This window comes from Aspergillus stella-maris, assembly GCF_047715825.1.
Source record: "Aspergillus stella-maris strain CBS 113639 unplaced genomic scaffold BDV14scaffold_2, whole genome shotgun sequence".
NCBI classification, from domain to species: domain Eukaryota; kingdom Fungi; phylum Ascomycota; class Eurotiomycetes; order Eurotiales; family Aspergillaceae; genus Aspergillus; species Aspergillus stella-maris.
In genome coordinates this window covers 120,249-145,690 of record NW_027396796.1, presented here as the reverse complement: position 1 = coordinate 145,690, position 25,442 = coordinate 120,249, and the positions used below count along the sequence as shown (strand labels likewise).

The following is a 25,442-nucleotide window of genomic DNA, read 5'->3' as shown; positions in this document are numbered from 1 at the left end:
AGCCTATCCACAGGTATGTTGGTTGTCAAACAATATCGGTCCTTGGCCAACGAACTGCTCAATGCCGGGCTGCTCCCTTCTCTTTTTTCTCACCTGGTTCACATTTGTACTCCATTTCGTTCTCTTAAAAATTGCAATTTTATCAGAATGAGTAGTACAATGCTAATAGAGCCGTCCTTTTTCTTTAGCTTCAGCTATCCAAACGGTGAACCTCAGACTCCCACGAGGACTCCTCCCACAACGTTCTTCAGTGACGCTGCCTTTCAAACTCCGAAACTCGAATCCAGCTTCTTCGACCCCCGCGTTACATGGGACACCTCCGATCCATATGCCTCTAGCCCTGAATTTTTGAAGACTCCACAAAGATTCGGCTTGAACACCCCTCGGTTGCCCGCACAAAAGACGACCCAGGAACCAGGGTCACCGGAGTTGAACAATGCCAAATCATTGAGCTCTCAGGTCGAGACTGTCAGGAAACGTCGTCCGTTCAAGCCACAGGAAGCGGTTGAGGATGGCTCTCGCACCGTCGAGTCGACCAAATCGGCTGCCTCCATGCAGACCCCTCCGCCCAGCAGCGCTTCGAGGACAAAGGTGACGGAGTTCGAAGAGTTGGGAAATACAGGACATCGGCCAGGGGGACATCTGGAGACTCCTAGTCGGGTGATGGGCACATCCCCACGGTTGTTTGGAGACCTTCAATCCTCCCCGGATCCTTTCCGACTGGGGTCAATCAACCCGTCAGGGTCTCCTTTCTTCCCACAGCAAAAATTGTTCTGGGATCAGGGACTTGATCAGCCAGCAGATTTGGGCATATCTGGAGGCCAGGGCAACCTGTTCGACTCTGCTAATGCCGATACATTCAACACCAACTCGACGAATGGCCAAGAATCTCACATCCCGCAATTACCTCACATCGACGGAAGTATGGAGCTTCCTGAATTCCACAACGCTCTTTACGGTCTCTCATCCGGTGCCCCTACCGACGCTGCCCTGTTTCCCGCCCCATTTTCTACCTCGCCTCGACTTCCTCTACCAAAGGCAGATGACCCTGCCTTGTTCCTCAGCTCTCCCGCACGTCGCTTCGGCGGACCCCAGCCTACCCCCGAGAAACGGTTATTCCCAAGACAACGTCAGCCATATCACCATCAAACAGAAGAGTTCAGGCGGGAAGAGCTGCGGCGTGCTCAGGGGGTCAACCCTCACCTGTCAGAATACGAAGAGGACGATGACTACACCCCCCGGCAAACCAGACCCGGGTTGATTCGCAGCTTCACCGTCAATGCAGTAACACGCCCGGGGTCTAATGGGACAATGTCCTCTGCCAGTGGCATCCGTAAGAGCCCCTCGAAGGGAAGGGCTTCACCTATCAAGCCAATGCGTGCAGCACTGCCTCGATCCACCTCGCTTGCCAGTGGGCTTCCTCGACGATCTCAATCAGTGGTCTTGAAGATTGGCAAGGACGGTAGGGCGAAGACAGAGATGCAGCCGGTTCTCGAGGCCTCAACCGGCTTGACGGACCCAATTGGTGGCATGGATCTGGACGGCTCTGCTACGGAGAGTGAATATGACTCGGCAGAATTCCCTGAGTATCCTCCTTCTAGTCGCAACCCTTCTTTTGCATTCTCAGATGCTGGAAGGCCGGCTATCGCTCGCAGTGATTCCGGTTCTCGACCACCCTCAATGGGCTCTTACACCTCATCCCACTCTGGCCGTGTCTCTCCCTGGGCTACCGCTCCCCGCGGGCCAGCCAGGAGACCAGCCCTGAAAGCCACGCTAGACGACTGGAAGAGGACACCCAAGAGACAGTCTACAATGCTCCATTCGGACTTGTCGTATAGCAGTGCCGTTTCCAATCCTGGCAGTATTGCTGACGTCGAGGAAGACACCGGCGATGCTCAACATGCTCTCCGCAAAGTTCTGCAAGACAAAGGACGGATCCCAAGGTCGCAGACTGTTGCAAGCTTTGGTTCTCGGTCGAATCGCTCTTTGCAGTCCTTGGCACAGCTGCAATCATCCCCTCCCCGATCTGGTGCAGAGCTCGACTCGGATTCTAGAGAAGCCAATACGTCTCCTACGACCATCACCGACCCCGACCTTGCAACCCCCTGCACCGACCGGTACAGTAACCCCAGCAATGGCACCAGATGCATCTGCAATTCTATGGACAATGGTGGCCACCTCATGATCCAATGGTATGTCCTTCCACCATCTTCAAGGCGACTGAACAATACTAACCTCGTGCAGCGAATCATGCAGTCACTGGTTGCACACAAAATGCGTTGGCCTCGAACGGTCCAACCTCCCCTCCGTCTACGTCTGCCTCTTCTGCGCACAAACTCCCTCCCGCAAGAACCGAGCACGGGTGCCCGTCAGCACCGTCGGCCACGCACCGACCTCACCTCTCGCCCACAAGTCCTATCGTTTCCGATAGAAAACTATACTGTACCTTTACGATAGAGTTATGTTTCGACTAGCGTCATCACTCGACCATACCATTTCCTATTCATTTGTAATGTTCTTCACCTTCGCTTTGCTGTTGGGTCTCCTTTGTTCAAGTTCATGTGCACCATGTTAGACATCATACCCGTATCTCATACCCATACCCATACTCATGTTTGAGTTGCAATTGTGCAATTACCACTTATTTCCTATTAATTGTTATGTAATAGTCCGCAGACTGGATAAGAAGGATAGGATTGTTAGGATAGGATAGGCTACTAGGATACCTGTATCTATCTAGAATGGATCATTGTAAGATCAAACAAAATTTTGATAATCAATACTAAGCTCCTTCTCGCCGAAACTACCACGATCAAGCCATCCCAAAACTCACAGGCTAAAATCTCATTTTCTCACGATTGGGGTGACCAGTACCATGACTCACTAGTATACAGACTAACGAGCGGGACGGATTTCTAGGCATGTTGATTGAAGGGCGCAGCCGGGATACCACCAAGTATGACTCGACCAGCAGGCTGAAACTAGTTACCTAGAAATCAATATAAATCTCAACATAGACTTCAATTGAATTATAAAAACTTCTTCAGTTCAACTCGTCTCCTTGCTCTCATAATACCTCAGCATACCTCCCACGGGCACTAAACTAAACGAAGACACCTACAAAATAGCATGGTGATAATTAAGCACAATGCCTTCACAACCTCAGCCCCCATTAAATCAGAAATCATCTCCCAGTCAATTAAGCATGGCATTCCAAACCGCAAGACTACAATTCACCCCCCTCGTCTTAAGCGATACAGAAGCCCTGCACGATCTCCGCACAAGCCCCTCCGTCATGAAATGGTCCCGCCAAAAGACCATCGACAAGAACCTGCGCGAAACAGAGAATTGGATTCGCAAGATGACGGATGAGCCGCTTCTGGATCTTGAAACAGGGGAGATAATCGCTGACAGTCAAAGTGAGGGCGAGAAAGAGAAAGAGAATGCGGAGAAGAATATCACCAAAACAGGCATCTCTTTCGCTGTCCGCGAACTCTCCCACGTCGAAGAAGTATCCAGTGCAAACGCAAAATCAAAGGCAAAAGCAGAGGGGGGTGAAACTGTGGCTATGCCCGACAAAATCATCGCCATCGTCGGTATCCGCACTGTCCAGTCGCCATTGACAGGAAACTCGCAGTTCGAGCTTGGGTACATGTTTGTTCCGCGGACTTGGGGGAAAGGGTATGCCAGTGAGGCTGTTAAGGGGATTGTGGAGTGGTGGTTTGAGTTCCTGGGGTCTCGGTCTACGACTCAGACTCAGACTCAGGGTGGTGGTGAGGGAGGTATTGACGTGGAAGGACAAAAGCAAGGCGAGCAGAAGAGCAAGGAAATCAAGGATCAAGACGGTGTGTATGCTATCGTAGCGAAGGACAACGCTGCGAGCCTGAGGGTTATGGAGAAGTGTGGGTTTAGCAGGGTTAATGAGGGCTTTGATGATGAAGGGGGTCTGAACGAGATTGTTGAGTTTCGGATTGGGAGGGAAGAGGTGATGTAGGATAGACTATATAATGGGGAATCATAGAAGAAATGCGGAAATGAAGCATAAGAGAGTGGTAGCGCGAGCGTGAACAATCATAGATGAAGGGTATAACAACAAGATATATATACAATAATAGAACCGTCTACAACAGTTGTAGTCACAAGCACAGGAAACGTCAAGTCGAGCCGATCGATAGCATCTACCATAAAGGCTATGCAGAAAGTAAACCTGCCATACCGCCACGCCATAAGAATCAAAGTCAAAGAGGTAAAACGCATCAGCAATGCGTAGACATCACGAAAGAAGTAAACATGCCCATCCTGTAATATCAAGGCCGACCCAGTGCAAAACACTATAATAAAATAGAATAACCATGTCCATGTCCATACCCATATCCATATTCGTCTCCGTAGAGGCGAAATAATACCATACCCGGGCCCTGAGATCTTGCTTCACTTGCCAAACTCCTTAGCCCGGTGGGCTACCCAGTAGCTCCATATACTCGGATCAGGCCACTTGCCATACATATTATCCAAAAAGATGCCATCGTAACTGGAAATGTACCCATACACAATAACGATCCGGTGTCCGCAGGCAACCGGTGATATATATCCAATGCAAATTAAGAAGAATGCCAAACTCCGGAATAACGCCCTTTCGCCCTTTTGAATCGAGAAACTGGTCCTGAAGCCGAAATCGACGGTCATTGATTAGCGTTGCTGACCGTTTCGCTGCAACTGGTGTCCAATCTTCAGAGCTTCGGTTCCATCATCGGTGATGGACTCCTTGAACCATGGGTGCTTGAGGGCATCCTTGGCTGTGATGCGCTGCTTTGGATCGTAGACGAAGATGCGTTGTAACAGGTCCAGGAACAGTCGGTAGAACTTGGTGTTTGTTGGCAGGAATGCCTGATAGAATTAGCAGAGAATTTATGCCAATGACATGGAAAACATACCGTCAGTCGCTTCATCGCTTGCACGTACTTCTTCGAAGCCCGTGTTGTTTCGTCGTTCGGATAATCGAGCTTGTTTCGGAGGAAGTACCTAAAAGGTCAGCAGTGCCTCAGCAGTTGTGGGATGGAGAACTTACTTGGATGCTTGGTTTTGGTTGCCATTCCGTCCACCCTGCATCACCTGTCGTACCAGCTTCGGATCTATGCGCTCCCCAATGACAGCCTCCATCATTGCAAGATGCTCGAGGTTGTCGTGTGTCTGGAAGAGAGCATCACCAGTGAAGAACTCGACCAGGATGCATCCGATACTCCAGATATCACAAGGGAAGCTCCAGCCCAAGTTGAGTATAATTTCCGGTGCTCGGTAATGCCGCGTCGAGACAACAGATGAATGATATTCATCGTCAAAGGTGGCAGAGCCAAAGTCAATTAAACGAATCTCGCTGTCAAGCAAGACCCGTCTTTGACGAGCGTTCCGTGAGATTGCGGTAGAGGAGGAGGGAATGTGGCGGTTGTAAGTAAAGGTTTGGTATGCGTTTTTGACGAGGAGGATATTTTCGGGCTTCAAGTCGGTATGGATGAGGTTGAGGTCGTGGAGGACTGTCAAAATGAGCCAAGGTCAAATTGTAATATAAGAGAAAACTTACAAGCAACACTGGTGAAGAGTTGTCGAGCGAAGTTCTGGATCTGACTACTGGGGAATGGAACAAATCCGTTGCCTTTGAGAAAGTCAAAGACACTTTGGCCCAGAAGATCAGTGACGATGCAAATGTGGTTGCGGTAATCGAAGCAATCCCTCAAGTGGATACATTTGTTTCGGTTGCTCTTATCGTTGGATGCTAGTGTTGAGAGCACTCGGAGCTCAATGCGTGACGCATCACGGTATTTCTGGATCGAGCGAATAATCTTAATGGCGCAACGGGTTTTCCGCTGCTTGTCGTAAGCTTCGACAACTTTGCCGAAGGTTCCTTGCCCTAAAAGTTTTATAATAGAGTCTTGACCAAATTAGCATCCCACTGAAAGGTTCGATAACTCGTATACTCACATCGATCTGTAATCGGGGTATTAGCATTGACGATATAATGACCATCGTCATCATCAACCTTCTCGCCCCTGTTCGCATACTGCTGATGGTCAGAAGATATCAACTGATAAAAGATGTGTTAGCACTTACAGAACGAACGACAGGCACAGGCACATCCTTCGCCTTGATGGGTGGCTTGGGAGGGGGGATGTAGCTGAGAAAGGCGTCGGTCGTCGTCTCCTGCTCCAATTTCTTCTGTTGATCGCGGACGGACTTTCGTGTTGCTACCCGCTTTCGCTTCTGGCCGATATTGGCGTCCTCGTAATAGGCACCATTACTTGTACCGGAGCTGCCCTGGGATATTGATGTAGGAGCAGTGGTGTGTAGCGAAGCGGTGCGATCTGTCGAAAGGGAGCCAGTAGACTGATCATCGCCATACTGTTGGGGGTTTATAGAGAAGGATGGTCGGTCGTAGTAGCCAAGATCGTAAGCCGTCTCGATCCCGGTGCGTCGCCTCTTACCCGCGGGTTGTGGGACATTGGTATTCGAGGCCGCAGCGGCAGATGTCGCCGGGTAAGTACGCGACGCGGCAGCAGAGTGGTCGGGTGGAGGGGTGTCATCGATGACAATAACCTCTTTAGGGATCCCGTTTTTGTAAAACTCGTTCCAGTCCGGATTTTTCCGTCTCCCGTTCTGCGTTGACGTTGCCATACTAGCGGATTTCGAGGTCTGCGGCATGGCAGTGGTAGTTGTAGGCGTCGAAGCCGCGGCGGTTGTCTGCGGAGATTGAGTGTACGGGACGGCAGCGGAAGTCGTAGGAACGGCGTAGGGGTAGACAGGAGGGTTCAGTTGCGGAGTGGACGTGGTCGGATACGATGGGGTAGGTAGGTATGGCTGATGATGATGGGGGAACCCGTAGTGCTGCTGGTGATGCGTGGGATGTGTCGCAGTAGCAGTTGAGGGCGTAGACATGATGGTTTAGGAAAACCGTCCGGTCGTACGAGCGGCGGAATGGGAGGAGGAGGAAATGTACCAGTGGAAGAAGAAAGAAGGAAAAGAGGAGGTCGTTCAGCGTCACTGGTCGTCCGCTGTCGCCCTCGACACGCCAGGCCGGAAAGCCGGGGATTCTCGCGAGGATCCCAGAGTCACTGGGTGAAAGGACTCGATCGGTGAATTCAAGCAAAGCAAGAACACCGCGAGAAAGCAGCAGGCGAAGTGAGTAGAGAGACGTGACGAGCAAGGAGCGAAGAAAGTGAGAGAGGCGTGGGGATGATGGCGAGGCGGTCGGTCGGGGCAAGAAAGATGCGGTCCGTCCGGTAAATGAGCTCTACATGACAATTCCACACTAACTCTTATTTCTTTTTCGCAGATTGGGGTGCATTAAGGGATGGAGAATCATAAGCCAAGATCAAAGATAGAAAAAAAGAGGTAGCGTGGTGGGCAAAGAGATTGTTTGTTCGCGATAGGTAGGTATTCTCTAGTATTACCGGGGGTGACGAGGCGAGACGGGATCACTATGATGGTCTGGCACTGGGACGGCGCACGAGAACAACAGAAACGAGGCCCAAGGTTTAATTCGGTTATGGTTTCGGCACACGTCCACTGGGAAACCGCTGCGTATTTCAGAACAGTTACAGTGAGGCGCAAGCCCTGATAGAAGGTTCAAAGGACTCAGTCAACAGGAATGTGGTGATGCCCTCATCAATTCTTCAGTAGTGGTTTTACCCCCTTCTCCTGGTCATTCAACCTGCGATCGCCCGGAAACAACATTAATAATGCCGAAATACGATGACCGAGGGGTCGTTGGTTTAGTTATCGCTCCGCGTGGACTATCAAAAAATAGCCTAGAAAATAGGCAGTGCTTTTTTGATTACATTGTCTGAATCGGAGTCGCAAGTTCGCAGCAGCCCTCGCGTACGCCGGAGTAGATCCGCAGGGCTCATCTTAGTAGCATTTCACAGCCAGGACCCATAGGTAAAACCAAGCGAACTGCGGCTTGCCAACGGATGACTGGAAGAGGAAGGCCTTGGGGAATACTTCTTTGGTTCTCGCTTATTCACCAACTGGCCGGCGTGAGGGAGCACCTTGCTCCGACTCGCCGTCAAGAGATGCGGCCCAGCTTCGCAATGGAATTGGATGAAGAGTCCTTTGATGGTTAGCGAGTCGACAGCGAAGCCGAGGGCGATCATAGCACCTACGCTTGAGGTGCATCCCGCGCGCCGAAGGAGTGCATGTCATGCGTTCTCGAATCCGTTCGCTGCAAAGAAAAGGCCCTAGTAATGATGGGAGGCTTGGAATGATTGGGTCGATTAGTATTGGATTGACACGCGGTGGAAAGTGGAAACCCCTCCGCTGTGGAATCGGGTCCTTCTCTTCTCTGACATCATCTTCCGTCCCTAATTCTGTATCCAGCGTCAATCCCCGCCAGGACAGCGTAGCCTGGAATTTTGTACACTGTTACTTCTTTGTCGCGTCGAATCGTTTGGTCCGTAGTGGAAGAATGAGCCAGATTGTGGTGTTTCGCGATCATTCGCAGTTTCAAGCCACTCCGCGCCTGCATCTTTGGCGCTTGTCGACCACCGGAGTCTACGTCAGAGTCCCAACCGTATCGGTAGGAGCCTGGAGTAAGGCATCAATAAGTATATGGAGGAATACTTTGTTGAGTCTGATTTCCATCTATGCACTTTAATAGGTTTTTGAATGTTCTAATCTCTCGCATTATGTATGAATATCAAGAGAAATCCTTGCCGGATCATGCGAGCCGATTAAGCCATGAATCATGATGGACTGTGAAGGTACAGAGAAACAGCCTGAGACGATGCCATAATCCAGGAATCGCTTAGACTGAACGGTGGAAAGATGCAGGAAGGAGACGGATATTAGAGCCACATAGATTGGAACCCCCCAGTGTACCGCAACGCCAAAAAAATAAACCACGGGCCTGCGCAGTGCTCATGCGGAACTGAAAGAAAATGACACAGCAAGAACCATGAGACTGCTGAATGGTGAAAAAAGTTTGAACATCACATAACCAAGCTTAATCTGCCTTGTCCTCTTTGAGCTCTTTCGAGTATGCCTTTTGAATGTGTCTGGATGCTCTTCCATCAAGCTCCAGCATGTAAAGGATATCTCGGACCTGTATTCCAGCCCCCTTCTCTTTGTCTTCTCGCCAGGTACCTAGTCGCTTGACTGGGACAGTTGCAGGTTCTCCTGGGCGCGATGTCTTTTCTGCGCTCGCTGTTGGTGTGGGTGGGTTGATTCGCGACGGTGTCGAGAAACCACTGCCACTAGATGGGCCACGTTGAAGCCATGAATAGGTCTTCTTTTTACCAAACATGCCTCCCGACATCATTGTTTGGGTTGCCATTCGTGCTGTTTCGACGGACTGTTGGTGCTGCTGTACTTCATTTGCCTTCGCATCCATCAACTTTCTAGCTTCCTTCTTGGATATTCCCTTTTTATCAAGACTAGGTGCTCTTTCGCCGACGGGTGTGGAAACGCCAGACCCGGGTATATCCACGGATTCGGATCTAGAAGTGCCGCCATCTCCTAGAATAGCATTTGCGCTACGTTTCGCACGTTTAGCTGCTCGCGCTTCTTCGTAAGAAGCATCTTTATCCACCAGAAGACGACATTTATCCGAAAGCGATTTGCCACCAGACTGTGTATCCGAATGTGCTCCTATAAAGACATGAGTCACCGTAATAGGTTTTCAGAGAAGATGTGAGGGCTTACTCTTGAGAGAAGGTGTTTGAGGGTCTTCCTTTTCTCGATTAGCACCGTCACTTGCTGAGGCCAAATCTCTGTATTCAATCGGGACTGTCCCGTGTGAGTGCGCTCTTCTGCTTTGCGCAAGCGATGAAGAGTAGTCAACAACGGTCCGCAATCGCTCTTCGCACGCTATGGACATTAGGTTGAGTATATCCACAAGAGGTGCGCCTTCCTGGTTCAGAATTGTCTGACCAGTACGTACGACCGATGAGCCATCGGGACCAGTAACCTCAATAGGCTGCGGGCGACCAGGAACCGGGTGGAACAAGCCTTCTGCGGGTATGCGCACTCCAAGCTCAAAGCCACGTCTCTGAAGCTTCTGCTCCAACACCTTGGTCAATAGAAAGGGCTCTTGCAAATGGTACTGCGCACGTCTAGCTGCCTCAGTGTCTTCTCGTGAGGGCTCGTTCGAGTCGACAAAAGGGGCCGGAGGTTGGGTTGATGACTCGGTATAGAAGGATTCTTGAGTACCCGAAGTCTTGAATTGTGAGGGCTCACTGAAGCTCGTCGGTGTAGAAATTGTTCCGGTAGTGGATGCCTGTGAGGCGAAAGAAGTATTGAGAGGAGGAGGTTGAGATTGTTGCTGAACGAGTGGCTGTTGCGGTCGTGGAGGTTGTTGTGCCTGTACGCCGGGGGCGGAGTAGCTGCTGGTGAGGAAGGCCTCTTCTTCCCTCACATCAATACCCGATGAGGCCAGAACATCCGTCAAATCAGCTGCATCCGTAGGCTTGTCGACCGGTCGAGAAGGAGGACCCATCGTGCCGGGAGGTGGGGGGGCTGGCGACTGGCCTATCCCATTTGTATTTGTCCCATTCACCACAAATGGCTGGTTCTGAGGTAGTTGTATTGTTCCGAAGCTTGGTGACGCGTAGGGTGACTGGGAGGATTGAGGGTGAGGAGAAAGACGTTGCCGTTTGTTCGGTGGTGGAACACTTCCATTAACCGGCGAGGGAGCGGGCGAAGGGGAGGAGCCCGGAGGCGAGAAGGATTGGGAGAACTGCTGAGGCTGCGTTTGCGCCATGGTAAATGCAGCCGCCGGCCCGTAGGCAGCTTATATGCTAGTATGCGATGATGTTCGATTGCAGGTAGCCTAGCACTCCGATGCTTCGCGCGTGAGTCGAAACGTGAAGCGGACTGCTGATAACCGCCGCCGCCGCTACTGTAACCATCTCAAGACATCGGGTGCACTATCCAAACGCGATTACCAGTCGACGGGAGGGGTTGAGCAGATATAGGACCGGGTACGCGGCGGGAAATTGGGGTTGATCGGATGCTGCGCGCACGGAAAGGGAGCTCTGGCTTGTCGAGGTTTTGCTTCCGCGACGAGCACCCGGCACCTTGTCACGTGGCGATTAGGTAAGACAAAAGCACCTCTCCCTCAAAGAACAGGAACGCCGCACCGCTTGATCTTGCTACGGCCCAGTCAGACGATAGGCGACGAGGTTTTGGAGAAGCGTTGTCTTGCTTCATTCTTGTGTTTCTCTCTGCTTGTTAGGCTGCGACGGACTTCCTTGTGCATCGCCGCTGCCTACATGCCATGGCTCGCGACCTCCGGGCGGACTGATACACTCATTATAACCACAGACAACAAAGCTCCACTAATTTTGCACCGGTTTTCAGGTGCTTTAGCAGAGTATATCCGTTGTTAGTCGACCATCTACAAATCTGTGCGTACTCGCCGGAAACGCGTCTCACAATGGCGACGAAGCGAAAGGCCGCGGCGATGAACGCCGTTGACGATGAGCCCGTCGACCCTTCCGATGAACTGGCATTCTATTGCCTGGGCGGTGGTAATGAGGTCGGACGATCATGCCATATCATTCAGTATAAGGGAAAGACGGTCATGGTGAGTGCTATGCCAAACATCGCTTTGCGCATCTTCTGAACTATGGTCAATAGCTTGATGCCGGTATGCATCCTGCGAAAGAGGGTTTCTCAGCTCTTCCCTTCTTTGACGAATTCGACTTGAGCACGGTGGATATACTCTTGATTAGCCAGTACGTGGACCACATAGTTCTTTTGTTGCTCTCTCCCCCCTCCGTTGTCGGGATTTCTGGATGCCAGAGCGTACTTCGACGCATTGCGGGTGACAGCACGGCAAAGTCATCAGATGCCAATGGTGGAAGAGCTCTTTCGGCAGTCCAGCCCCTGATTTTTCTATGTATACAACAAGCGCAATACAAATCAATTCAATCTGTATTCCGTGTCCCATCCGCTGTATCTGTATTCTCCATAGCTTTGCGCTCGTTCCCCGCCGTCATCACTTGCGTCGATGAACGACTAATTAATGTTTGTTGCATCACAGTTTCCACGTCGATCACTCCTCCGCGCTTCCCTATGTCCTCAGCAAAACAAACTTCAAGGGTCGTGTTTTCATGACGCATGCCACCAAGGCTATATACAAGTGGTTGATCCAGGACAATGTGCGAGTCAACAACACAGCCTCTTCATCGGACCAACGAACTACTCTATATACAGAGCATGACCATCTCTCTACGTTACCACTGATTGAGACGATTGATTTCAACACAACTCATACCATAAACAGCATTCGCATCACCCCGTTTCCCGCTGGACACGTACTCGGAGCTGCCATGTTCCTCGTATCGATTGCGGGCCTGAACATTCTCTTTACTGGCGACTATTCGCGCGAAGAAGATCGCCATCTTATTCCAGCTGAAGTTCCGCGAGGAGTGAAGATCGATGTCCTTATCACCGAATCGACGTTTGGCATTTCGTCCAACCCTCCGCGACTTGAGCGCGAGGCCGCTCTAATGAAATCTATAACTGGAGTACTGAACCGTGGAGGTCGTGTACTCATGCCAGTTTTTGCGCTTGGTCGTGCGCAGGAACTACTCCTCATTCTGGACGAGTACTGGGAAACACATCCTGAGTTACAAAAGATTCCCATATACTATATTGGTAACACCGCACGAAGGTGTATGGTTGTCTATCAAACATATATTGGAGCAATGAACGATAACATCAAACGACTCTTCCGTCAACGTATGGCTGAAGCTGAAGCCAGTGGCGACAAGAGCGTCAGCGCCGGCCCCTGGGACTTCAGGTTCGTCCGAAGTTTGCGCAGTCTCGAACGATTTGACGACGTCGGCGGATGTGTTATGCTAGCGTCCCCCGGTATGCTGCAGACGGGCACTAGTCGAGAGTTATTAGAGAGGTGGGCACCGAATGAGCGTAATGGCGTTGTTATGACGGGTTACAGTGTAGAGGGCACGATGGCCAAGATGTTGCTCAACGAACCAGATCAGATCAATGCCGTGATGTCACGAGCTGCCAGCGGCATGGGGAGGACGCGTATGAACGGTAATGACGAAGAACAGAAGATCATGATTCCGAGACGATGCACTGTCGACGAAGTATCTTTTGCAGCTCACGTTGACGGTGTCGAAAACCGGAACTTCATCGAAGAAGTGGCAGCACCTGTCGTGGTACGTACTTTCCTTTCCCACTAACTTTCGTGCCCGATTTAACCCAATGATAGATCCTGGTTCACGGCGAAAAACACCAAATGATGCGACTAAAGTCAAAACTTCTCAGTCTTAACGCGGATAAGACGGTGAAGGTGAAGGTTTACACACCAGCCAACTGCGACGAAGTCCGGATTCCCTTCAAAAAGGACAAGATCGCGAAGGTTGTTGGAAAGCTAGCCCAGACCACCCCTCCCGCGGAGCAAGAAGACGGTCCCGTTATGGCTGGAGTCCTCGTCCAAAACGGCTTCGACCTGTCATTGATGGCTCCGGAAGATCTTCGCGAGTATGCTGGTCTCGCGACTACAACGATCACCTGCAAGCAACACATCACATTGAGTTCAGCTAGTATGGATTTGATCAAGTGGGCTTTGGAGGGTACGTTCGGCGCCATTGAGAAGCTCGGCCTCGAGCAAGACGTCAAGAAAGAAGAAGACACCAATGGCGAGACACAATCGAAGGAAGAGGATGCCGACGAGGAGATCCCTATGGAGGAGGCTCAGACATATCTAGTCATGGGCAGCGTCATCATCCGCTACCACCCGCGTACTCGCGAGGTCGAACTCCAGTGGGAAGGAAACATGATGAATGACGGCGTTGCCGATGCCGTCATGGCTGTTCTTCTCACCGTAGAGAGCAGCCCAGCTTCTGTCAAACGTATGCTTGCGCCCCTTCCCAATAATTGATTATTCCATATGCTAACAATCTCATTTCCAGAATCTGCGAAGCATAATAAGCCCCACCACCATCATCACCACGACGACACCGCCCTAGACCTCCCCAACCCGCACGCCGCACAAGATCCAGAAGAGCGCTTCGCCCGTCTTCTAATGATGCTCGAAGCGCAATTCGGCTCCGACATCGCCCCTATCGAGCGCCCGCGCCTCCCTTCCACGACCGATAAGACCGCCACAAACGGCACCAGCTCTGAACAGGCTACCCCACCCGCCTCTGAGGCTAAAGAAAAGGAATTGGAAACAGAGCCCTCTCAAGGCCCGGGAACAATTGCTAAACTCGAAGCCGCGGAGCTAGCTCGTCTGCAGGCCCTGGGCATTCCGGTTCCTGGAATTGAAATCAAGGTCGATAAGCACGTTGCGCGAGTATGGCTGGAGGATCTGGAAGTTGAGTGTGCGAATGCGGTGCTTAGGGATCGCGTTAGGGTTGTTATTGAGCGTGCCGTTGAGACTGTTGCGAGTATGTGGTCTGCGAGCTCTTCCAGCTCGACGGCCATTGCTAGTACGAATGGTGGATTGAAGGATGATGGCCTCGCGAAGGGGTTGCAGGTTGAAGCTAAAGCTTAATTATGTCTAATCTAGCGTTGTAAGATACAAACGTACTTGAATCTCAAACAAAGTCATGTCGTTCATTCTTATCATCAAATCTCAATACATACTATAGCTAAAACCCAAAATTTTCCAACTAAATATCAAGAAAAAACCTCATCAAGAACCTTTGCCGTAGTCTCAACAATTATATCAACCTCTTCCCTTGTAACACTATATGCCGGCGCAAGAATTACATGGTCGCCGTGAATCCCATCTACCGTGCCCGAAGAGCAATAAAGCGAGATTGCATACTCCGGCTTCAGCCCTGTCTCCTGGATCTTGAAAGCAATTGCGTCTTCGGTATCAAAGGGCTCTTTTGTAGATTTGTCCTTGACCAATTCGATCTATGATTCACATAGCGAGTTAGCATCCATCTGTCTTAATGTGTTAGACGTGATGTTATGGAGCACTCACCCCCCAAAATAATCCCTTTCCCCTGATATCACCTACATATTCCATTCCACCCAGCGTCTCCTTCAGCCTCTCCTCAAGATAGGACCCCATAACTCTAACATTCTCCAACAGATTTTCTTCCTTAATAACCCTCTGCACTGCCAACGCAGCCGCACAACTAACCGGATGCCCCTGGTACGTCTGGCCATGCCGAAATGCCCCAGTGCCCTTATCGATCGCGTCCACGACCTTACCCGAGATAAGCAGTGCAGAGACGGGAGCGTACCCACCACCTAGTGCTTTCCCAATTGTCTGGAGATCAGGAACGACTCCTTCTTGCTCCCAGGCGTGCAGGGTGCCGCACCGGCCCATGCCACTCATTACTTCGTCGAGGATTAGGAGTGCGCCGTGTTTCTCGCATACGCGTTTTATCGCCGGGAAGTAGCCTGGGATTGAGGGGACGCAGCCTAAAGCCTTTGGGTTGTTGTTAGTACAATCGCTATTAATGCATTAGCGAAGGTAAGAGGGACGAAGGACGTACAGCTCCAACAACCGGCTCTGCAATGAATGCACAAACAGTATCCGGTCCAACGCGTTCAAATTCGGTGTCTAGTTCATCTGCTAGGCGCTGAACATAATCCTCATCTGATTCGCCGTCTTTCCTCCCACGATAGGCGTAGCATGGTGAGACGTGAGAGGTGTTAGCTGACAGAAGCGGCTCGAAGGGTTGACGCCGAGTGACGTGCCCGCCTGCACTGAGAGCCCCGAGTGTAATCCCGTGATAGGAGGGCAAGCGGGCAATGAAGCGGGTTCGTTGTGGTTGCGGAGTGGGGAGCTCAAGGAAATATTGTCTCGCGAGCTTGAGAGCTGCCTCGATTGCTTCGGAGCCTGCAACATACAGCACAATTTGTATGAGCCTTAAGACCCCCGAGAATAGTCACGGAGAAAAGAACGGACTTACCAGAACTAACAACATAAACCTTCTCCATCCTCCCCCCCGTCGACTCAACCAAGAAGCTCGCCAACTCCTCTGATACTTCCGTTCCAAAGAATGCAGTATGGCAGTACTCGACCTTCTTTAGTTGGTCGATCATTGCCTGCGCAACCCCCTCGTGTCCATGGCCGAGACAGGAAACTGCGGCACCGCCCGTCGAGTCGAGGAATTTGGTGCCGTCCTCGAGGAACAGGTAAGAACCTTTCCCGCCGATGGCCTTCTGTGGAATAAAGCGCGTGGAGCGGTGGAGGACGGCGGATGTTGCCATTGGGACTAGTTGTTGTTAGTCGTGGTGTAGCCCGTGGAGGAAGAAGAAGACGGGTTGATAGATTGTCTATTTACCTCCTGTGTTGGTATTGGCGTAAGAAACCATGTTGTTTAGATTATGCAGACTGATATAATGAGAAAAAGGAAGGGATACAGTGATCATGAGGAGCATAGACGGTATTTAAGCGCCTCGGCCCTCGACCCTTGGTTGGAGACTTGGAGTAGCATCAACTAGACGGATATAGTTCATGGAGATAACAGAGGGGTTGCCGAAGATGCCGAGGCTCTGATTGGCTTATCGGGCCGCTCGGCGCTACCCCGGAGCCACTTTATAGTCCATAGTATGGGGGCCTAACTGCTTAGTGCTCTGCATCTGGGCGGTATGAGTCACTATGGCATTATTGTTGTACAGTAATGATAGAAAGCCTTATTATGTAGTTGCTTGATATATCAGTAAATACTGAGAAAACCTACAACGCGTCTATACTCCAGCTTGCTTCTATTCTCTCAGGTTTGTCGCAGCAGTCGGGTCTGGGCCATGCTGCGGGCAAAGAAGTACAACCATAACTAGTGTCCCACTTGCGTCTGACAGAAGACATTCGCAGAACATGTCTATTTTTTCTGATTTGAGAAGGCTTCACCTGTGTCTTCGGAAAGAGGACACTGACTGCTTCCTACGTCTCGTCAATACAAGCTCCTAGATTCAAAGTCTCCTACGTGCAAGATCTTGGACAAGACAGAGTCCACCAGTGAGGTAGATGCCGTTGAGAAACAATCGTATTTTGTGAGCGAGCAGCAGAAGCAATCATTTTGAATCGAAATGAAAGACTTGGAAAGCTGGCGGTTGATTGCGCCCCATTCGCAATGTAGTGGATTCGTTCCTGGGTCATTACGGGTGCAGCGATATGTAGGTCAGATGCTTGGCGAGCTGCTCAAAGCAATAATTCAGCCTAATTAAGTACCACAGATGTGCTGCAATTTAGAAGACGACAGGGGCGTGAAAAAAGCGAAAAGTGGACATGCGCTCCTGATAACCAATACGTAGGAATACCTAGTATATGCGACCCAAGCGGCTCCAGCCTCACCACCTCCACGTTGGCGTAATGGTCCTATATCCTAGTATCTTGGGCTGGAAGGTTATTGGTGAGGCGATTGAACATGTTAAACAGTCCGTGCCCCCGCGAGGACTGGCCGGTTATCGGTGCGCGATGGTTGGTTGCACAATGTAGGGTCTGTCTATGGCATCGGTTGCTTCTCGCGCACGTCGTTGCTCTGGACATAGCGGAGGGCTCAAAAAGCAAACAACCCATTGCTGACAATTATGCATCGAGGGCAAAATTCCCCCTCCGTCGGACCCACTGCTCTACCGTATCGGAAGATTTCAAACTCGACTTTGGATTCCAGTCGCCTAGAACACAATTGCCTATGAAGCGTTAATAATGTAGATGGCCTCGTCTTGGTATTTCGCAGCACCATGAGCGCGACGGCCGAAATCGCTGACAAATGTTGTTAACACGACCATCTTCCAGCATCTCCACCACGGCGATCGGGGATTGGCACCACCGACCAGCGTCACATCCGCGGTCATTGGGCAGTTATGCGAGACCCGTCCTTGAAGTATAAAAGCAGGCTCGAGGAAGAACAAAGAACAGCATTTGCCAACTCACTAACGCACACTCGAATCCGAGACCATCTATCCTTATCGACAACCCCGCAGAAATGAGTCCCAGAAAAATCCTTATCTTCGGCGCAACAGGGGGTGTAGGCTCCGCTGCTGCACGAAGTGCCAGTTCACACGGCTCGAAAATGTTCCTTGCCATGCGTGACACCTCCAAACCCATTCCTGGTCTATCGACAGCCGACGAAAAGGCCGCCGGGTATGAGAGGGTTCAAGCCGACCTCAACAAGCCAGATTCTGTCCGCGAGGCAGTATCCAAGACTGGCGTCACTCACGCCTTCATCTATGCACTTCTTGGAGGAGGCTCCTCAGACTATTTGCTATCCACCGTCAAGGCGCTCAAAGAATCGGGGATCGAGCAGGTCGTCCTCTTGAGCAGCTATAGTGTTCAAGGCGACATCCGAAGCGTCCCATCAAGTAACTTTATCGCCCACGGGCACGCTCAGGTTGAAGTTTCTCTGGATGATGTTTTCGGGCCGCAGGGCTATGTGGCAGTCCGACCAGCGTTCTTCGCGTCTAACACGCTTTGGTGGAAAAGCCAGATTTTGGAAGGTGATGTGAAATGGGTCGCCCCAGACCTGAAACTCGACTATATCTCTCCGGATGATATTGGCGAGGTCTGCGGTACGGTTCTTGCAGGCGCCTTCGAGGGTGCTCGCGAGAGTCCGGTGTGTCTGTGCGGGCCCGAAACCGATCTTTCCGTCGCTGATGCTATAGGAATTATTGGGCGTGCAATTGACAGACCGGTGAAGGTGGCGAAGGTCGATATTGATGAGAACATCCAGATAATGGTCAAATCTGGGATGTCCGAGACGGAGGCAACCTTTGTGATAAATACATTTGCAAGCATGGGTGATAGACTGCATGTTAGTCCAGAACACCAGGCGAACATTGAAAGATACCTTAAACGACCGGCCACGCGCTTTTCAGAGTGGGCGGAGAAGAACAAGGACAAGTTTGCAGCTTGAATAATGATCCGGCTTTCCGGGACGATTCATGGAAAGCCGGCTTTTCAGCAGAAGAAGGGGTGGATGTCTGAGTCGCATACATTAGACGGCACCTTAGCAAGAGCGAGACCACTGTGATCATGAGATCTTCTAGATCGTTCATAAATGGAATTCACCTTTTGATTTTACCCCGGTAAGCGAATCTTGGTGGTTTACTTCGGTAGTCGAAATTATGTTAGTCGGTTGGTATTTCATAGTTTCTAAGTAGCGTCTGCAGGCTTGACCCTTTGCCGGTTTGCCCTGCATTGTTTGGCATCATATACAAGGTATCCGCTATTAGTCTAGGCACAATTAGCTTGGAACTGTAAGCTTGAGCAAGTGGAATACATAGTGGATTACTACTAGCGTTCTCGGCCGGTAGAGGTGTTTGCTGCAAGTGCTCGGGTGTCGGTGCATAGCAAGAAGAGCAAAGAGGTCCGTGATCGCGTCATCGCGGATCTCAAATTGCTCATCACCACCACCCACGCCAGAGGGTCGTCTTGCTGCATTTCCCTGCCACTCATTGGTCTCTCTATTGCAAAACATCTTGCTAAGATGTTTCCATATGTGGGATCAGCTTCTGCTAAAAACGGGCCTGATCCAGAACCCCACGATGTGCTCCTCTGCCATTCGCAACCGTCATCGCGTGAACCGCACCCATGATGATGTGCTTCCTGCCATGTGCGTCTCGCATGGCACCGCTGGCAGCCTTAACTAATGCGACCGAGCCTGAATGCACCATGGTTGAATCGTTGCATATTCCCCTTACACGACCTATTTCGTCCGTCTCGAGCCAGACTACCCACGCCGAGCGCGCCCTCTATAAAAGATGGCGGACGTGGAAGAAGTCAAGGGCGCTGAGCTGGACCCAGCTCGAGAGAAATATGATAGCCCACCGACGGAAAGCACTGTCGCAGAAGACTTTGCCGACATCAACGAGAAGTCGCTTCTCCGGAAGTTGGATTACAAACTCCTGCCTCCGTTGACGATCTTGTACCTGCTGTCATTCCTCGATCGAAGTAACGGTACGAGCGAGTGACTTTCTGCCAGAGATTGCATATGCCAATACTTACGATCAACAGTCGGCAACGCTCGTCTCGAAGGCCTAACGGATGATGTTGGCATGACTGGAAACCAATATCTCAACGGTTTGACGCTATACTTCGTCGGTTACGTCGTGTTCGAAGTTCCTTGCAATATTATACTAAAGAAGACGACGCCCCGGATATGGCTTCCCACACTCACACTGATCTGGGGTATTGTTGCTACACTTCTTGGTATTGTGCAAACTTATGCCGGCTACCTTACCTCGCGGACAGGTACGCTGAGACCAATTCAATGCAACGGACACTGCTGATACATCTCATGCTCTAGCTCTTGGTGTCGCCGAAAGCGGTTTGTTTCCTGGAGTCGTCTTCTATCTATCCATGTGGTATAAGCGAAACGAACAACACTACCGCGTGGCATTGTTCTTTAGTGCTGCATCACTTGCAGGTGCTTTCGGTGGAATTCTCGCTTGGGTAAGTTTCAACTAGCTATTGACTGGTGTGCAGCGCGTTGACTTCTAGCCAGGGTATTGCGCACATGGATGGCGTCAGTGATTACGCTGGTTGGCGGTGGATTTTTATTTTGGTACGCAGCAGGTGGTGAAGTCGTTAAGGAATTCGCTGACCGGTCACAGGAAGGGCTGCTCACGGTGGTTGTATCCGCCATTGCGTATCTTTGGGTCTATAACTACCCCGCTACCGCGGAGTTTTTGTCAGACAAGGAACGAAGTTTCATTACCTGGCGCCTGAAGAATGACAATGATGCAACTCGTGAGGAGAAATTTAGCTGGTCGTCAGTTATGGATGGCGTCAAAGATCCCAAGGTCTGGCTCTATGGGCTTGGCTTCCATACGATGTCTCTTCCATTGTATACGCTCTCTTTGTTCCTGGTACGTTGCTTTGGTCTATGACCTGATGTTTAACCTCATCGCTAACAACTCAATTAGCCCACCATAATAAAGGAGCTCGGTTATAGCGCAGCAAAGGCTCAGCTTCTTACCGTGCCGCCCTATGCCCTAGGGTTTGTGACTACAATTACTGTCGCTATTCTTTCTGAACGCACCAAGCGCCGAGCCCCCTTCATCATGGGCTCCTCTGCCTTTGCGTGCATTGGATATATCATTCTCCTCGCCGGAAGAGCGCCTGGTGTGTCATATACTGGGACCTTCTTCTGCTGCGCGGGCATCTATCCTGCTGTAGCGATCGTCCTCTCATGGCCCGCCAATAACGTCTCTGGTCAGACGAAGCGAGCCATTGCCAACGCCATGCAAATCTCTATCGGTAACTGCGGGGCTGTCATTGGAACTCAGCTTTACCGAACGGAGACAAGTCCTCGCTACTTCCTTGGCCACGGATTTTCCCTTGGCTATCTTGTAGCCAACATCATCGTGGTATTCGTCTTGTGGCAGGTTCTCAACCGTGAGAACGCGAAGAAGGCTGAAGTCAGGGAACGAGGTGGTCTGCAAGCATTGATGGGCGATATTGGTGATGCTGAAGGTGACTTTCTAGGAGACAAAGATCCTCGATGGATCTTCCAGACCTGAAAATCTGTCATTGGTGGTGCTGGAGGTACTGTACCTTGGAATTTTACCTAGCGCGAGCCGTAGATTTTGCCTCACCCGCTTTTTTGGATAAGAAACTCTTTTTGGCCAAATCATTCAGCTCTTTGAATAGAAATGAATCATAGTAGCTCCTGTTTTCGTATGCTTTGTAGTGATTGTTCATTTATCAAAGCGATCAAAGGTGGAGTAGCTTTCACTGCCGCCTCAGGCAACCAGCGCGGAAAGCGCTCCATCGTCTCTTTCTGGAGAACCAAATATAAACTTCTCCATAACGCCCACTCTCCCCATAACATACCTCTCCCACTACGATATGGCGTCCGCATACCCGGGGTCGGAATTTCCCATGTCAGGAACCCCTGAGTCTCAATACGTCCCAAGCCACAACTACACAAAGAAATTCGCTCCAAGCCACTATCCGGACATCCATTACAATGGCTACGCCCCACCACCAACAGAGCCCATCGGTCCAAACTCCCACCGCTACCCTGAAGGCGAGTTCGTGAGCCCTGGCTTTCTGCAGCGCATTAACCCGGCTCTCTTTATGCTCCCTCAGGCAGAGATCGAATGGTCGTATAACCTTCGCCGTGCCGCACAGCGCATTCTGCCATTCCTCTATCTAGGACCCTGGAGCTGTCTATCAAACCAACAGTGGCTACGAGATGAGGGCATCACTCTACTACTCGGCGTGCGCGACCAGCGCCTCGCACAATCGCGGCTCTTCTCAGGCCAGAAAGCCGCGGCTGCAGGAGGAATTGAATCTGACTCATTCGATATCGCCAACAACTCAGACGCGATAGCCAGATTACCGGCTGCGATCCGACGCATCAACGACCACATCTACCCCGCCCTGAATCCAGAAACAGGCGAGCTCATGCCAACGAAGAAAGTCCTCGTCTTCTGCGAAACGGGTAACGGCCTCTCTGCGTTGGTCGTGGTATCGTACTGCATGGTTATGCTTAACATGACGCTGAGCCAGGCGCTGAACTTTATTCACTCACAGCGGTTTTGCATCGATATGGAGGATGGGCTGAAACCGATGCTTGCGGCATTTGAGGATCTTCTTACTGCTAAGCAGGATGTTGAGAGGTCGAACAGGGCTGGCGCAGGGTCGAGTTTGACTGTGCCGCACGCTGCGATGCTGTCTAAGAAGCGGAGCTTTGCGGACCAGGTTGATGATGAGTTTATGTATGATGATATGGAGATGGAGGCTTCGAAACCGCCGGCACCGTTCCAGGATCGTCGAGGGTGATGGCCTACTGTAAACTTGGTACTTTTTAGCTGATGGAGTCTGATTTGATATCTTTCATGGTGTTCTACAGCCTTTCCATTCCTATTTATCTAATAATATTGTCAGTGTTCTGGCTGCATTTTCCTAGGCAAGGTGAAATCATGAGCGTCTCATTCAGGAATACAATGGAAGTAAAGAAGTTTGACAAAACAGGCAGTATCTATCTTTGTTGGGTTTTGAGTGAATTACTCTCATATCAGTTTGTTGACAACACTATTCACCTTTCTTCCCTCTTTCCCCATATTCACAATGTTGCCATCATTCACTACCAGGCTTTCTCTTTCGATATTCTCTTCATATTAACATAATAAGTCTGCCTAGCCCCATGGTCTAGCCATTTTTCTCATTCCCTTACCCTTCTCCCTCCTTCTCTCACTATCTTTATCCCGTCCTCTCTTATCCCTCCTCGCATAACAACCGCAAACAAGCAATCGAGCGAAATCAGATCAACAACGCCACCGGCCATCAACAGCAGCAATGCCTCGCGATACCATAGGTATGAGACTCCGCAACGTTGTCCGAAGCCCCCAGCGCCTTGAGCAAGATGCATCCTACAACCCAATGCCTAAGAAGAAGAAGTCCAAGTCCAAGTCGAAGGCCTCGCCGGCTGAAGAAAAGCCTCCTCGGCCGCGGTTCACTGACTTCAACCCGAATCTCCCTCCTGCCGCGTTTCCGACGCTGGATGCACCGCGTCCTCCGACTCATCATGCCCATGAAGATGGAGATCAAAGTGATCGCAACGGAACTGAGGACAGCGCGCTGGATGGGAATGGACAGGGGGGTATGCTGGAGAACTTGGATCGATTGTCCCTGTTGACGAACCCGGATGGGAATGGCGAGAGGTCACTGTCTCCGGCTCGTGATATACCGATGGATGATCTAGACAATGTCATGGCGAGCAATGGGAACCTGAACAGGATCTGGAATAACAATATGTCCCGGATGGCGGCTGCAGCAAATGACAAGGACAGTGGGCTGGGTACAGAGATGGAGGACTCTGACTCAGATTCACCGCCCTCTATTCAACCTGATGTATGTCTGCTCTCCCTATCTGTATTAGAGTAGATGAGTGTTACTAACTGCTACGCCTTTCTAGCCATCAACAGAATATCCCAACCCAGCCTGGACGGACCTCTCCGAGCGAATGCAAGCCGAGATTCTCGACAATCTACTACAGAGCTACACCTTCTCTGCCGTCTGCCAGATGCTGGGTCTAACGCCGGACGAGCTCAACGCCATGGTAACAATCCTAGAGTCCCGGAATAAGCAGATTGAGTTGGAGGATACCTCACTCGAAGCGATGCGAGCAAAGCAATTCAGGGAACTTGCAAAAGTCGACAACAGTCCTCGGGTCCAAAGTCAGTCACATCAGCTTGCCTTCCGAAAAGCTTCTCGGCAGACGTTCCGCGGCCTTCGCGAAGCTATCAACCCAGAGGTTGACTTTTTTGCATGCGAAGGGTCAGAGCACACCACTGCAAAGATCTTCTTGCGCAGACGAGAGATCGGAGCAACGCATGCAGGTTCATGGGGCAATAGCGCCGCCTATAACCATCGCCCGGAAGAGAAAGAAGAGGATGAAGTGCCCTTCACAAGCTTTGGCTTGGACGGCGGACCCGGGCCCAGCCCTAACCCCATCTCAGGCTTCGACTCTACACCCGCCAAAGATTCCAAGCCCACGTCCCCATCATCACCGCCCTTCGGGTTCCAAGAAGCCTTCATAAACTGGCTCGGTAGTGTTTCAGGGAGCATTGACACGCTAGAATACCGCCAACGCTACGGCAAACCACCCCTTCACCCCCGCTGGCTCACTCTCTTGAACGAGAGAACTATGAAACCAGAGGCAGGACTTGCCGCCAGAACACAAGCACAGCAGTTCAATCTCATCAGATGTGAAGATAAACTCTCAGCGCCGCCACCTGATGTACTGTACGATGAACCGCTTGATTTTCTTGACTCGGAGGAACTGGAGAGACGATACAGCGTGCATATGCGGCAGGCGCAGCAGCAACGGCAGCAGAGGCAGAGGCAATTTGCTGGGATTATTCGGAGACCGATAACTAATTCATATTCAGGCCCTCTTTTGGGTCCAGCCTCTTACGGACCCTCGACGCCGCAAGGACGGAGCAAGGTTGTACGGCTGAGGTATAGTCCTAAGGAAAAGAATGTTGCCGCGGGTCCATTATCTGCTTCACGCTCATCTTCTGAGCGTCCCCTACATAGATCACGATCTCGATCTCGTCCTCGCGCTACAACCGTGCCTGAACGACCTTCAGCAATTACCAGCGTTCCTAGCCAAGGACAAAGACAGACACCGCGCGCAGTTCCGCTACAAATGCAGGCGGAAAGGCAGATACACACTAGCTATGCAGGGCAAAACTTACTAGTCCCCGTCACGAATACCAGTATACAAAGCAACGCTGACGGAGACCCCGATGGCAATTGTCAGACTCCTACCCCTGGCCCAAACCTCGCAGGTCTAGTCAAAACCCACGCATTCATTCCCTTGTCGCCGTCTGCTTCGTCGAGCTATCAGCCCTCGTCGACTCAGCAGAGTGATACAGAGCTGGACACTGAGGTAGAAGAGGAGCCCATGGATGATGACGAAGACGACGATGAAATGGTCCTTGTTCCTACGCCGCTGAAGTAACCCTCCCATGTACTGTAGTCTGTCTACCTTTCGTTGATTAGC

General features: G+C 51.0%; 10 protein-coding genes across 10 annotated transcripts; 7 read left to right on the top strand and 3 right to left on the bottom strand.

Moving 5' to 3' along the window:
* Positions 1–159: 159 nt before the first annotated feature.
* On the top strand, positions 160–2,431 carry BDV14DRAFT_186707 (PHD finger domain protein; the record flags this gene model as incomplete). The annotated part of the gene is made up of 2 exons (XM_073770855.1): positions 160–2,192; positions 2,245–2,431. 2 exons carry the CDS (start codon positions 160–162, stop codon positions 2,429–2,431), a joined length of 2,220 nt encoding a protein of 739 aa, XP_073633227.1.
* A 539-nt stretch (positions 2,432–2,970) lies between these two features.
* Positions 2,971–4,439, top strand: BDV14DRAFT_40826 (GNAT family N-acetyltransferase). Its single transcript, XM_073776701.1, has one exon. It carries the CDS (start codon positions 3,149–3,151, stop codon positions 3,992–3,994), a length of 846 nt encoding a protein of 281 aa, XP_073633226.1. The 5' UTR covers positions 2,971–3,148; the 3' UTR covers positions 3,995–4,439.
* Positions 4,440–4,473: 34 nt separating this feature from the next.
* Positions 4,474–7,559, bottom strand: BDV14DRAFT_40817 (putative protein kinase (Lkh1)). The gene is made up of 6 exons (XM_073776700.1): positions 6,106–7,559; positions 5,977–6,055; positions 5,579–5,926; positions 5,069–5,531; positions 4,935–5,022; positions 4,474–4,887 (listed from the first exon to the last, which is right to left on the bottom strand). The coding sequence occupies exons 1-6, from the start codon at positions 6,925–6,927 to the stop codon at positions 4,690–4,692; spliced, it is 1,998 nt and encodes a 665-aa protein (XP_073633225.1). The 5' UTR covers positions 6,928–7,559; the 3' UTR covers positions 4,474–4,689.
* Positions 7,560–8,818: 1,259 nt separating this feature from the next.
* On the bottom strand, positions 8,819–10,830 carry BDV14DRAFT_40815 (uncharacterized protein). The gene is made up of 2 exons (XM_073776699.1): positions 9,691–10,830; positions 8,819–9,636 (listed from the first exon to the last, which is right to left on the bottom strand). Exons 1-2 carry the CDS (start codon positions 10,745–10,747, stop codon positions 8,993–8,995), a joined length of 1,701 nt encoding a protein of 566 aa, XP_073633224.1. The 5' UTR covers positions 10,748–10,830; the 3' UTR covers positions 8,819–8,992.
* A 304-nt stretch (positions 10,831–11,134) lies between these two features.
* On the top strand, positions 11,135–14,555 carry ysh1 (cleavage polyadenylation factor subunit YSH1). Its single transcript, XM_073766940.1, has 5 exons — positions 11,135–11,572; positions 11,626–11,723; positions 12,032–13,175; positions 13,229–13,871; positions 13,932–14,555. Exons 1-5 carry the CDS (start codon positions 11,423–11,425, stop codon positions 14,513–14,515), a joined length of 2,619 nt encoding a protein of 872 aa, XP_073633223.1. The 5' UTR covers positions 11,135–11,422; the 3' UTR covers positions 14,516–14,555.
* A 2-nt stretch (positions 14,556–14,557) lies between these two features.
* BDV14DRAFT_162834 (aminotransferase, class III) lies at positions 14,558–16,328 on the bottom strand. Its single transcript, XM_073766939.1, has 5 exons — positions 16,269–16,328; positions 15,894–16,199; positions 15,474–15,820; positions 14,954–15,406; positions 14,558–14,883 (listed from the first exon to the last, which is right to left on the bottom strand). Exons 1-5 carry the CDS (start codon positions 16,297–16,299, stop codon positions 14,641–14,643), a joined length of 1,380 nt encoding a protein of 459 aa, XP_073633222.1. The 5' UTR covers positions 16,300–16,328; the 3' UTR covers positions 14,558–14,640.
* Positions 16,329–17,771: 1,443 nt separating this feature from the next.
* BDV14DRAFT_40788 (NmrA-like family protein) lies at positions 17,772–19,004 on the top strand. Its single transcript, XM_073776698.1, has one exon. The coding sequence runs from the start codon at positions 17,913–17,915 to the stop codon at positions 18,837–18,839; it is 927 nt and encodes a 308-aa protein (XP_073633221.1). The 5' UTR covers positions 17,772–17,912; the 3' UTR covers positions 18,840–19,004.
* Positions 19,005–19,319: 315 nt separating this feature from the next.
* BDV14DRAFT_162828 (allantoate permease family MFS transporter) lies at positions 19,320–21,593 on the top strand. The gene is made up of 6 exons (XM_073766937.1): positions 19,320–19,882; positions 19,940–20,176; positions 20,232–20,377; positions 20,430–20,489; positions 20,539–20,793; positions 20,851–21,593. Exons 1-6 carry the CDS (start codon positions 19,687–19,689, stop codon positions 21,445–21,447), a joined length of 1,491 nt encoding a protein of 496 aa, XP_073633220.1. The 5' UTR covers positions 19,320–19,686; the 3' UTR covers positions 21,448–21,593.
* A 150-nt stretch (positions 21,594–21,743) lies between these two features.
* On the top strand, positions 21,744–22,908 carry BDV14DRAFT_162822 (dual specificity protein phosphatase family protein). Its single transcript, XM_073766936.1, has one exon. The coding sequence runs from the start codon at positions 21,776–21,778 to the stop codon at positions 22,712–22,714; it is 939 nt and encodes a 312-aa protein (XP_073633219.1). The 5' UTR covers positions 21,744–21,775; the 3' UTR covers positions 22,715–22,908.
* Positions 22,909–23,230: 322 nt separating this feature from the next.
* Positions 23,231–25,400, top strand: BDV14DRAFT_194957 (uncharacterized protein; the record flags this gene model as incomplete). Its single annotated transcript, XM_073772069.1, has 2 exons — positions 23,231–23,785; positions 23,850–25,400. The coding sequence occupies 2 exons, from the start codon at positions 23,231–23,233 to the stop codon at positions 25,398–25,400; spliced, it is 2,106 nt and encodes a 701-aa protein (XP_073633218.1).
* Positions 25,401–25,442: the final 42 nt, after the last annotated feature.

Bases quoted from the DNA above. Each gene is read 5' to 3' on its own strand.
- BDV14DRAFT_40826 (XM_073776701.1), top strand. From the start codon at position 3,149: ATGCCTTCACAACCTCAGCCCCCATTAAATCAGAAATCATCTCCCAGT.
- BDV14DRAFT_40817 (XM_073776700.1), bottom strand. From the start codon at position 6,927: ATGTCTACGCCCTCAACTGCTACTGCGACACATCCCACGCATCACCAG. The intron at 6,056-6,105 runs GTAAGTGCTAAC...GACCATCAGCAG, and splicing joins CTGTGCCTGTCGTTCGTTCT to TATGCGAACAGGGGCGAGAA. The intron at 5,023-5,068 runs GTAAGTTCTCCA...CTGACCTTTTAG, and splicing joins AACCAAAACCAAGCATCCAA to GTACTTCCTCCGAAACAAGC.
- BDV14DRAFT_40815 (XM_073776699.1), bottom strand. From the start codon at position 10,747: ATGGCGCAAACGCAGCCTCAGCAGTTCTCCCAATCCTTCTCGCCTCCG. The intron at 9,637-9,690 runs GTAAGCCCTCAC...ATGTCTTTATAG, and splicing joins TCAAACACCTTCTCTCAAGA to GAGCACATTCGGATACACAG.
- ysh1 (XM_073766940.1), top strand. From the start codon at position 11,423: ATGGCGACGAAGCGAAAGGCCGCGGCGATGAACGCCGTTGACGATGAG. The intron at 11,573-11,625 runs GTGAGTGCTATG...TATGGTCAATAG, and splicing joins ATAAGGGAAAGACGGTCATG to CTTGATGCCGGTATGCATCC. The intron at 11,724-12,031 runs GTACGTGGACCA...GTTGCATCACAG, and splicing joins GATATACTCTTGATTAGCCA to TTTCCACGTCGATCACTCCT.
- BDV14DRAFT_162834 (XM_073766939.1), bottom strand. From the start codon at position 16,299: ATGGTTTCTTACGCCAATACCAACACAGGAG. The intron at 15,821-15,893 runs GTAAGTCCGTTC...TGTATGTTGCAG, and splicing joins GGTTTATGTTGTTAGTTCTG to GCTCCGAAGCAATCGAGGCA. The intron at 15,407-15,473 runs GTACGTCCTTCG...AACAACCCAAAG, and splicing joins CAGAGCCGGTTGTTGGAGCT to GCTTTAGGCTGCGTCCCCTC.
- BDV14DRAFT_40788 (XM_073776698.1), top strand. From the start codon at position 17,913: ATGAGTCCCAGAAAAATCCTTATCTTCGGCGCAACAGGGGGTGTAGGC.
- BDV14DRAFT_162828 (XM_073766937.1), top strand. From the start codon at position 19,687: ATGGCGGACGTGGAAGAAGTCAAGGGCGCTGAGCTGGACCCAGCTCGA. The intron at 20,177-20,231 runs GTACGCTGAGAC...CTCATGCTCTAG, and splicing joins CTACCTTACCTCGCGGACAG to CTCTTGGTGTCGCCGAAAGC. The intron at 20,794-20,850 runs GTACGTTGCTTT...CAACTCAATTAG, and splicing joins ATACGCTCTCTTTGTTCCTG to CCCACCATAATAAAGGAGCT.
- BDV14DRAFT_162822 (XM_073766936.1), top strand. From the start codon at position 21,776: ATGGCGTCCGCATACCCGGGGTCGGAATTTCCCATGTCAGGAACCCCT.